The 12,322-nt window shown below is 41.2% G+C and overlaps 1 protein-coding gene across 3 annotated transcripts in view; it reads left to right on the top strand.

The window, feature by feature from the left end:
• The window catches only part of DLG2 (discs large MAGUK scaffold protein 2), a 1,019,534-nt gene extending 1,011,038 nt beyond the window's left edge, over nt 1-8,496 (top strand). For all 3 annotated transcript variants that reach the window (XM_021382614.1, XM_021382609.1, XM_021382622.1), the window contains 2 exons: nt 1,983-2,074; nt 3,150-8,496. In XM_021382614.1, the coding sequence (XP_021238289.1) occupies nt 1,983-2,074; nt 3,150-3,256 (199 nt within the window). In that variant the 3' untranslated portion in view covers nt 3,257-8,496. The remainder of the gene's footprint in view (nt 1-1,982; nt 2,075-3,149) is intronic.

Below are 12,322 nucleotides of genomic sequence, written 5' to 3'. Positions count from 1 at the left end.
CCTTCCCTTCCCTTCCCTTCCCTTCCCTTCCCTTCCCTTCCCTTTCCTTTCCTTTCCTTTCCTTCCCCAGCTCTACATGACTCCATATCACAGGTTGAATCCCATAGGGGCCCCTGCAGACACCTTCCAATTAGCCTCTCTCTTTAGAAGAGGGAGGATAGTGGTTGGATCACAGGGATGTGAGCTGAAAATAATGAAGAGGCTTCCTGGGCAAGTGCTTAACTGAGAGAGGAGGAAATCCCTAGGAAAGCTGCCTGGAGGGACCGCTCTTTGCAAGCATTTTAAATTCACCATCTGTGCAGATCCCTGGCTAGAAAAGAAAAAAATTAGAACAGACCATTGTTTGACAGCATTTTTAATTCATCATGAACAGTGGACATCAGGGTCCTCCTCCTTCTCCATCCTCTCCTGAAGGCACAAGACCAACAGAGGCATGAATACAACTAGAACAGTTTTACACCAAAGGCAATTTTATGTCCTACAAATATAATCCACATTTCTACTTATTTCAAAGCATTTATTATCTTAGGTGCCTGTTTATATCTATCTATCTTTATGTTTTTTCTTCTGATAGTCAAATCTTGAAGAAGACTTCTCAGGAATTTACCAGATCTGGAAGAAGGAGAATGATGTTAGCACTAAAATAATGGCTGGGGGAGATAAAATGTAAATTGTTAAATTTACATACAAATGTTCAATGTTATGTCCCACTCCAAGCCAGAGTTTCAGTTCAGTCACTGAAAGATGTGTTCGAGTAGGCACTGCTGATGAGAAGCCTGCCTGGACTCAATTAAATAGTCATCCTTCCAATAAATAGAACTAGTAGTATTACAGATTTAGCAGCATAAAACAGATTAAACCTATTATTTATACAATCCACAAATGACTGTCATAAATTTTCATTAAAATCTTTCCTATCCTTCATTTTATAAATCTGCCCTCTGAATTGCATTGGGACTTCCAGAGACAGTGTTCCCAGTTATGGTTAGTTACATGGATAGACAACTTTCAGTCATTTCTAGAAAAATACTACTGCATCTTGAACAACTTACACAGTGTATTTCAGAAGCTGGGTAGGAGGTAGCTGTAGCAAGTTCACACTGTTGCGCACTTCATAGATCATTTTTTATGCACCATCATGCGCATAATTTCCTACATGCATCACACATGTCATACTGTATACAGCTCATTACCACAATCATATGATTCAGTGCAAGACATTAAATCAGATTTTTGTAGGACACAAGATGCTCGCTTCTCTTGCTCTGCTTGTTGCCTCAGAAAATTTCCTTCATGTTTTAAGAAAAATGAATCAGTGCTGTAAAAATGCTAGAACAAGCAAATTCTATTTATTATTCCTAATTAATTTTTCTATCTGCAGGCATATATGTGTAAGGCACTAATGATTATGAGCTTGATTCTTTGCATGTATACAGTGATATTAACAACTGAGGATGTATAAACTCGACAACCCATTTCTTACAGCTATTATCTAATGCGTCTGTTGAAATAGAAACACTCCATGAAATAACAAAAACATTGCAATAATAGAATGTTATTGGCATTTCTACATTTTCACATTTATTGGTACTCTAAACATTTTAGAGTCTACAAGACACACTGGGAATCTCTATACTTAATCAGAAAGAACTGAATCAGAGAAGAATATAAATAAGTAACTCATCCTAACTCTAACTGCTAGAAAGCCTTGGTTTGATTTCTGTGACTATCTGGAACCCAGTGGCGGTGAACCCAAAATAAAAATTTAGGGGAAATTGGAAATAGAGGACAAATCTGGAAATGTAGGTTTATACTACATAAAAATAGAAGTACATATAAAATACCAGAACTGACTGTGAACTAATGGAAGAATTTCACCACTTGGTTCTTGTACCAATCTTAGTCCAAGGGTGAACTGAGTGCATCTTTTAGAAAGGTGAATAAAAATCCAATCTTCTTGATGACTTCTTTTGTGTTTCCAGGGAAATGAATAAACGTCTTACAGAGGAGCAAGCCAAGAAAACCTATGATCGTGCAATTAAGTTAGAACAAGAATTTGGAGAATATTTTACAGGTACGTTTTTATTGAGAAAAAAAAAATTCACAAGGTATGTATTTTATTAAAATACCAAATCAGCTCTTTCACTGGCATAAATTTCTTCTCCGTGTAGTGTGGCCATAGTAAGGACTCCTGGCTTGGGACTATTGCTTCCCATTAAACTCAAGAGCAGTCCAGGCATTCAGCACCTCAGTTGTTTGACGCTCTATGGGATAGCTATGTATTAATTTAATTCCGTCCCTGACCCAAATTTGCTTTTGCTGAAGTGAGTAAAATTGTTGCATCGTTGCACTTGTGCAGGCCAAAGTAGAATTTCTCACTGGCTCAATGGAATGACGGACTCATGGAATCATATAATATCCCAAGCTGGAAGGGGCCCACATGCATCATGAGGGGGCAAGACACAGGCATCTTCTTCCTGACCTGGAGAAGAGCAGGATTTAAGACCTGCTCAGGGTCCCAGCCCCACTGGGCTGGACTAGGCAGCTCCCTGCTCCGTGGACTGCTGTTTGTGGATAGCATACAGAAGCCCCCACTTGTCCCTTTATATGCTGCCAGTGAACATGATGTGAACTGCAGTTCCACTTTTCTGCTGGGGGGAAAGGGAGTTTAAGAATACACGCATTGCTTTGTGTTGCAGTTGCTTTATCTTCTGTCACTTTGGGCCTGATCTAATTTCTTTTTGCAGGCAAAAGTGAGTTTATTCCAACAGGTGAGGAAAATAATAGGTTGTAAATCTGCTGCTACTCACTAGCTTCTAAATCACATGAAACGTAAAGTTAGACTTGCAACAGCAGGAACCTACCATGCTATTCCTCTCATGGTACAGAGCTGCTAGTTTTCTAAATCAGCAGTCTAGCTCAGTCACTTTACTATAAGCAAAGGGATGGGTCTCTCACATGGTGCCACTGGTTTGAACTCTGCTGCCATCTGCAAGGTGTATGATTTTTCCATAATCAATAACACCACAGTGTAATACAGTAGTATTTCTTCTAATGTCATCAGTATCTATAAGTACATTGAAAATCTGCTGACACTAAATGCTGTAGAATGTATCAATTAAAAGTATTGATATGTTTTCTTACTGCAGCTATTGTCCAAGGAGATAGCTTAGAAGATATATATAATCAATGCAAACTTGTAATTGAAGAACAATCTGGGCCTTTCATCTGGATTCCTTCCAAGGAAAAATTATAAATTAGCCACTGCACCTCTGATTACGACGGGAGAATATTTAGAAGAAAACTATAATATACTATTTGGAGGCTTTCCTGTTTTTGTTGCATTTATGTTCTTTGCAGTCAATGTGAATTTTGATGAATGTACAACACAAAGTGTTTGAAGCCATGAAGGACACTGATGGGTCAAAGGGTAGGAACAAAAAGACTTCTACCATATAAAGCAAATCTGTTGTGTGCTGAAAGCACCAGTTGTAGGTATAAACTTTTGACATGGAGACCCTCTGTCAAGGGGAGCTAGCCACCTCTTGTGCCCATGCGGACATTTTGATCAATTTCAATGGCTGAGCTCAGTGTGTTGATTGCTTTAAAGAGAAGTTCCCAGCTCTTGAACCTCATATAGGGCTTGATTCTGCAAGGCGCTCAGCACTTGACCCCAATTCCTACACATGTGAGTAGCCCACTGACTTGGAGTTACTTGTGATCCTTCCCTATGCCATTCAGTCCCATCAGTTCCAGTAGGACTATTCATGTGCTCAAAGCTAAGCACGGGCTTAAGCGTTCTGCTAGATCAGGGCCACACGCACCTTGCAAAATCAAGCTCAGAGTTCTTGGTCCACTTCCTACTGAAGTCATTGGTAGGACTGTCTTTGACTTGACTGGGAGGTGGATCCTATTCTAAGCTTGTCATTGCACATTTGTAGTTGGTACACCTCGACTTTGGTAACTATGCACATCTTTTGATTTCTGAAACCAAGTCAAGCATTTCTTTTTTCCCCTCTGGAAACACTATTGCATCAGGAACTAATAACAATATAGTTTATTTTAATGGATTTTGGGGGTGAGAGAGGATGGAAGCATTTCACATCACACATATGTGCACACAAAAACATTCCCATGTGGACACACACAAGTATGAGGATTCACAGCACCTGTGTTGACAAGGAGGGATACAACTGGGAAACGCTTAAAATTTTTTGATTGTCTATTTTATCATTTATATTGATAGAAGGCACTTAAAGATGGAATAATTTATAAAAATAAAAATATATTGATGTATAGAAACTAATTTCTATAGGTAAAAATGTTTTTGTGAGATATTTTGTAAAGATTAATTAACTGAAAGATTAAATATTTACACCCTTGTGCGACTGTAAAATGTAAAGAGGACCATCAAGTTGCATTATCCCTTTTCTGTAACAGATTCTCTATTACTAATGACAAGCAAGATAATTCCTTAAATTGTAGTTGTCTGATTGTTTTTCTCTCAATCTAATCCTCTCCCTTGCCTCTATTTAATCACGATGAACTCCTGTGGAATGATCCCTTGAACTGACTGCCCTGCAGGACCTTTTCTGAACACAAAAGGATAATGCATCTTTAAATTGAAATGGATGACTTCTCAGAAGCAAGATGTCAGAGCTTGAGTGCAGTTACTACACATCACCCCAAAAATGTCTTATGATTCTTCCTGTTTCTTAAAGAAAATACCAAATGCATTTGGTCTTTCCTCTGTTTGTAGGCAGGCAGGTCACCAACTAACTTGTATCTTCATTCATTTCACAGTCAACAAGGGTCTTAAAAGCAAAAACTGAGGCAATAGACGTTGCAAGGGATTTGGGGAAAGTCTGTGGAATTGCAGTTTGGGGTGCAAAGAAGGGGAGAGGGAGGTATTTTTTCCTCGTTTCACATAGCCCTTCTTTTCTATACTGATGCCATTCTTCATTCTTACAAGGGGACAGCTGCAAGAGATACAATGACAGTGAGCTGAATTGCCTTCGCTGCTGCTGGACCAAGTCTTAAAGAAAGCCCACAATCTCCTGCCTGCCACGCTGCAGCAGTCTAACACTTTTTAGCTGGTGGCTTCAGCAGCCCTAATGCTTAAGGACGTTTTAAGGGCAAATACTAAACAGGCTCCTCAGTCACTCGTCTCTTTGAAGCCGCCATTTCTGCACCTGTCCGGCTGACAGGTATACCCAGCCACCCTCTCCAGAGGATGCCGTGAGCTGGATGTTTGTAACACAGCCACCAGTGGTGACAGAGGTAAACATGCGGGCATTTTGGTGGCCCTGAGGTGGCCCCCCACGTACTGCCCAGCTGTGGTAACTTTGAGAAGTTCACGCTTCTTTTACTACTATTTTTCTTGCCTGGCCAGCGCAGATTTTTAAGCAAGGGATTCAGTGAAGTCTCCAAAAGAGCTTTGTAACCAGAAGGGCTAGAAACATTTTTTACAACATGTAAATGAACGAAAACTTAGATTTTGGATAATTCTGCAGAAATCCACAGAGTGACCCCAGATCTTTGGATGCCATGGATCTTTCCATGCTGGCAAAGTACTATTGCCCCAGGTTGGGAACTAGCCCACTGGACCTGAAAAACCAAGTATCCTAAAGCAGGAACTTCATTCTAATTTTCAGCTCTGTTTTTAAGCAATCAATCACACCTGCTTATTTGTTTCTTAGTTCAGCATGCAGCCTTTTACGGTACTATCCTTCTAGTAACTGTTTTGCTTTGTCATGTGCTGTGCTTTACGGTGAACAATAACACTATGGCTGAGTACAATCAATTTTTCCATCAGTCCTTGGTTACTGTAGTAACATTATTTATTTTTCCCTGTCTGTTGTTTGTGCTTCCAATTTAGAGTTGCCATTGCACTTCTCCTTTTTTTTTTCTTTTTTTTTTTTTTAAATAAAACTTATATTTAAAAACAATTCACCAAGAGAAGCAGTAAGAGGTCTTATTTCCCTTAGGACTTGTTCTCCCATTTGTTTTGTGTGTTGGCGTTTTGCGTTTCACGTTTCAGCATCCTCAGAGCTGCAGTTCATTTTTGCATTGCAGCTGTTCAGATCATACTGGGTGGTAGTGGGAGGAGGAAGAGAAACACAAGATTCATGCAAAATTACATCTGGTGCAAAAAAAAATTAAAATGTCCAAACTCACAACCCACAGCAATCGGCACCTGAGACCATATTGGTGCTAACACAGCTTAGAGTAATCAGATTCCTTTTCTGTCCATGTAGTGCACTAGCGAGTGTCTAAACATGAGACAAATGCAAATGCTGGACCCTTTAGGAAAAGTGCCAGATCACATCCCTGGTGCTATTTCTCATGTTCTGGCACAGTGTGTAGCACCATAGGGTCTAAGCAGAACCAAAATTACGGCATCTTTTTGTCCACCCATGAATGATCACAATGACATCTTGCTAGATTTGTGCAGATGTGCAATATTACAACCTATTTATTTCTCCTTGCCACAAAGCATCTTCCATGCACTGACTCATTGAGAGCTTGCTAACAGGGCTCAGTGAAAAGGCCCTCTTTATTGGTCTTGTGGTCTGGCCACGAACCAGTGAAAGAGCCTCTTTCTTGCTTAATTCCCCTTCCTACAGAGGTACCCTGTCCATGCTAGCGCTTTGTTATTTCTTTGGTAGTAAAGGTTGTTTCTAGAATAATATTCTGTGATGTAATTGTGTTTGTAGCTAGCATGGTTTGATGCTCCGGTGTGGATAGGGTCCTAGGAACCACTCTGTGAAAGTCAAGGATAAGAAATCTCTCCGTTGCACTGAAATTTCAAATCCTCATCCTGGAGAGCAGTGTTGAACCTGAGCTAACAACCACTACGAGCCAGCAACAGTGTTCTAGCTATACAACATCCACCTACCTATTTACATTTGTTTTCTACAGAGAAATTGTTGGTGTTGTACCTTCACTGTTACTTGCTCATCAGCAGTTGGTCAAATTCTATTTCTGCTTTGGTTTTCCCTATTTTTTTTCTTTTTTTTTTTTTTTTTCCCTGAGCAGAGGATTCAGTGAGTGACAACACAAGAGGACACTTGCAGAGAAAACAGTGTTAATGCACAAAAGTCTTGGTTTCATTATAAGCTGCAGATTTAAAGCCATAATATCTGCCACGTTCACAGAAAAGTGGTCTTTTGCTGTTCATAGCATTTAATTGCAGCATTTCTTCTCTTGAACATTTTGTCTGCCATGTCATGCATGCAGTTCACTGTGCAACTGCATCCATGTGCTCTGGCCCATGCATGCCTTGGTGAAATAAATGTATTTTCTTGTTCCATCAAAAAATAAGACGTCAGCTAGCTCAGAAGTAAGAATGAGGTTGTCATTATATTAAAAACAAAGTGACTGTTCATTTGCAGGATATTTTAGAGCACAAATCAGCATCAAAGTTAACAGTAAACAAGAGCTAAAACCTACTCACCACATAGCTAGACTAGATCCTCAGCCAGTGGAATTATGGTCATTCCATCAATTTCATAGAATCATAGAATCATTTGAGTTGGAAGTGACCCTTAAAGGCCTTCTAGTCCAACTCCCTGCAGTGAACAGGGGCACCTACAGCTCCATCTGGTTTTTCAGAGCCCCATCTAGTTTGATCATGAATGTCTCCAGGTACGAGTCCATCCCATTTGTGCCACCTGAAGTTGCACATCCATCCTCTCTGTTACATCAGTTTTTTAGCATTACGTTAAAGCACCAAGGCCCTATCACTAACAGAAGCTCAGCACTTTGCACCATTATTTCCTGCCCGTATTACTGTAGCACCTACAGGGCTATGTCCTGGACCAATATCCCTTGGAGGCAGGTGCAGTGAAACTGCTGAACACAAAGACACCAATGGGTCAAGTGCCATGGCCAGATTTTCAGAAGGCTTCAGCCCCACCAAAATCTCACCAAGAGCAATAGGAATCGCTGCCCCACTGGTTCTTTTGAGAATATGTCTGTAAGGTGAGGAGTGTGAGACACGAGCCATCATCCCTTGCCCCGTGTTAGCAGCTTACACCTCTGGCCCTGACCTACAGCCCAGGTTCCTCGTTCTGGTGTAAAACAGCATTTCTGATGATGGGCAGTAGCCAGCATTCTAGGCAAGATCGTTGGAAAAAATAAGAAAAAAAGTATAATAATTTTTAAAAAGCAACACTGTTGGCTCTTAGTGGGATAGCAACCTTTTCATTTCTGGATTTGTATTCCTAAATTTGAATCGGTCAGCCCGAATTTCCGAGTGCAACAGGCTGCACGCAGCACGCCGCTCTGTCCGGCATGTTGGCCAACGTGCGTCTCTTTGGCAGGATGTTTCTCAGTCCAGCTGTAGTGTGGAGTACTCAGAATCTGAACTGGAGTTTACAAAATACCCTGTCCAGCTTACACTCCTGTTATGTGTAAATACTCTGCGCATCCATTCCATTTGTGTAAAGAATAAAGCACACACAATTATAAATTCAAGATGTATATTTCATACTAGCCGTGTCCTTGCTTATTTATTCCACTCCAAGCTCTCAGCTGTGGTTCAGTTGTAAATGCTTGATAGAGTGTTTATAAATATGTCATGAATTTTATTATAAAATATTAATATTAAAGCATTTTTACACTTTATAGCAAATGGCTTCTTCACAAGGCATAATTTGTCTTTTTTCCTTAAAGCAGAATAGCAAAAAAAGAAGGAATACACTCTTAACATGTCTTGAGACCCTATCAAATATGCTCTTAATATATCTTGAGACCCTATCACATCCACCACACAAGAGGCAGAAATCTGGAAGTGAGACAGTGATTTCAAGAATAGTTGAAGATAAGGAAACTTCTTTCTTGCACGTTTGTCCTTTTTTGACTTCACAGCGATGTGCCAGTTACCACCGAGAAGATGCACTCTGGTGAACTAATGTTGCTGTTACCTTATCACATTTTTTCATCTTGGAAAACTATTGTTGTATTTTTTTTCTTTTAATTCATGAATTTTTCCATGTTTCTGACACCACAGCCATCAGGTCAAGTATTATAACACTGACGTGCGTGCAACTAGTTTAACAGAGCATAAGCGTCAGTTGTGCGATGGGGTCCCAACAGCCCAAGAACCTTGGCTGCTGGCCATCCCAGGAAAGTCTTTGCAGATGTCCTGTGGGCTCTGGGGAGGCCACATGAACATTGTGAATTTTCAGCAGAAACAGGACAGGGACAGTTCTTTTGACATGCAGACGGTGCTAAATTCAGCCTGCAGAGGACCGCAGACCTTCCATATGGCTCTGGGAGCCACGACTGGCACTGTGAGGAGAAAAATTCTGCCCATGGAGTTTTATGTGCATAATGACAAAGGTGGTTAATCACCTAAACATTCATCGTGATGCTTTAGAGTTCTCAAATAGATTGAGAAGAGTGGAGAAAATCCAAACAACAGTTCACATTGATATGCAGATGAGTGTAACTTAGAAGAAAAAGAAAAAAAGTGAGTTATTTTTGAGATGGCAGCCTGTTTACTGAGAGATTTGTCACAGCAGTAAGTTAGTGCTCCAACAATCATAGCAACAAAGTGAAGTCGCTTTCCTGAGCAGCACTGTACAAAGCAGTCCGTAGGTGGGCTCTTCATTACAGAGCAGCCTCTCTTGAAGTACTTTCTTCTTCACTCTGTTTCTGGGCAAACGTGAACTAATTAACCAGACTAGATTCTGCAAAATCAAGCAAAATATGGAAAACAAGCTTTGTAAAATGCCTGGAAAACAGGAAATACTTGAAATCGCAGAAAACTAGGCATGCTGTGACAGTGGTGCCAAACCGTGCTAGGCATGGAGCATGTCCTGAATGGGGACCTTCTCTCATCTGTCCACTGGCTTTCAATGGCCACTTCACACAGCCAGCCAAGTGTCTCGACTCAGTTGTCCAATCACATTCCTGTGGCTTAAAAAACACTATGTCCCAGTTTGAAAAAGTATTTGGGACCAGAGTTACAAGGAAACTGGGCAGTACTTCTACATGCATGTACAACTGAGTGCATAGTTCATCACAGGACGGTCACCTCACACCAGTTTCCAAAGGAGTTTGGCTGCCTACCCAGCACAAGCAAGTTATACATTTCACTGTGATCATCTCACTTGGTCACATAGCGAGGCAATGACACCTAGGCCCCTAAGTCACCTGTGAGAGACCAGGAGAATGAAGCTTCAGTTCCTAAATCCCTGGGCACTTACCAATCCTAAATCCCTGGGCACCCCACAGCAATCTTTACTATCAGAAATCTTGGATAACACAAGAATAGTAATAGACCTACCAAAGCGGGGCTCATCTACAGTGCTATTGTACTGCCCACTCGTGAGGAAGGTGACAGCACAGCTGCAGAGCAGCACTGAGTTGGGTGATTGGCCACCAGTACAATATCCAGAGCTGAACTGGTGTCCAAACCTGTTTGGAAAGCTGTGGACCAAAGCAGAGCTCCCCTGCTCTGTGAAGAAGGGCTGTTCTGGTTAGCATCGACCGCTGCAGCCACTTGCTGATGGAGACATTTCCTCCCTGACACACTGCAGTGTTAATGGTGTTGAATATCCCAAGGAGGCAGAGCACGGTGCCTAGAAGAGACACCTAATTGTATTTAGTGAAAAAATTGAAATGCTTGTTGCAGAAGCTCATTAACTGCTGTCAACTGCTCATTAGCCCTCCATCTAAGCAGAAGCAGATCTTGGCAAGCAGGGAAAATGAATTAGGTCTAATGTATTGTTATCATAATAGTAATAGGGCTGCTACAGCAACAGCAGAAAAGCAGTACACAGCTCACTCCTACACTACACCAGCTCATTAGCTAAGTCCTGGGCTGAACAACAAGCCTGAATTTGGCGTTTGCTCTGCTAAATACAGAAGGTAAAGTACTTTAACCTAAGTCTCATAGCTTTCCTTCCACACACGAATTCCCTGACACTTCCAAAGACCTTGCCTTGCAAGCAGCAAGCTAACTGCAAAATTGAATCAGCTGTAAATTGCAATTTGCACGTACTTAAGCTGCAAAGATCTGGGATGGGGCTTAAACATGAAAGAAAAGCACAAAGATGTTGGAAACCTGTTCATTATCTTGAATGTCAAAGCACAGGGCTAAAATGGCACTGTTTTCACCATGCTTAAGTACTAATAGTGTCAAACTGATGTCAAACAACCATTTATTTCCCTCTTTTCTAATAAAAAGTGTTTTGAATGCTGTCGATATGATGACTCAAAGAACAAATCTCAAGGATCTGAGAGCAGATGTTTGTCTTGTATTCCTGCCATTGTCTGTGTGCAATAATGGTCTTGGACAGACTTTGCACGGTGCAGAAAAGCACCCACTTTCCCCCTCTGATTGTGTATTTACTGGCAGTGTTGTGCCAGCCTGGATGTGATCTGATGATTCAGTTGCTGAGCAATGGCAAATATTTTCCAAGCATTCAACTCCTATTCTGTATGTAATCCTTCCTTAATAGAGCTAGCTTTTGCCATAGGTAAGCATACTTTACAAAGTAATTCCACAGGCAGAATATCCAGAGCCTCTTTTTTAATGGCAACCATATTGTCATACTTTAAAGATCCTAAATGAGAAGGAAAACTATATTCTGAAGCTTTGTCCACTAAGTAGGGAAAAGCCCTGCAGATCCCCAATTCCAAAGCAATCAGCAGAAGGAGCATTTCCAACTAAACAAGCATAGGTGCTCACCTGAGCTTAGCTCACAGAGGGACTGGATTTGGGGTGCATGTGCAGTGTATGGAGGTGAGGTAAATTACTTTGGGGTGGGAAGGGGAGTGGTAATCTCATCAACTACAGCAGGTGTCAGATAGGTGTGATAAGAGCTGTGACGCAAGGAATGTCTCCCATTAACCATAGAGTTAAGATGGAGGCTGAAGGGTCTCTGAGTCCAACATTAAGTAGGATGACAACTCATTTTCAAGGCATTAAAGAACCTGAAATAAAACACCAGGGAGAAGGCAAGTGGTAATTCATAGCCTTATGAAAGAAACCAGTTTTTAATGGAGCCTTTGCCCATGGAGACAAGTCCCTATTGATCACAAATTTCTGCCCTAGTTATAGCAACCATCTTCCTTTGCACAGGAATCGAAGCCTGGACACACCACAGTGTGTGCCTAATGACTTTGAGCAGTCAAGACATGATTTCACTGCTCACAAATGCTTCTTGAAGAGCCCATCCATACAGGCATACCAAACACATCTCCTTCAGCCAGCTCCACTGACTGCAATGAATATCTGAAGGCTTGCTCTTCCCCAGGGGCACACACATGCACTCAGGCGCATACAGAACGGCAGAATGGTTGGGTTATA

The sequence above is a fragment of the Numida meleagris genome, chromosome 1 (genome assembly GCF_002078875.1).
Source record: "Numida meleagris isolate 19003 breed g44 Domestic line chromosome 1, NumMel1.0, whole genome shotgun sequence".
Lineage (NCBI taxonomy): Eukaryota > Metazoa > Chordata > Aves > Galliformes > Numididae > Numida > Numida meleagris.
This window is presented reverse-complemented; position numbering and strand designations above follow the sequence as displayed.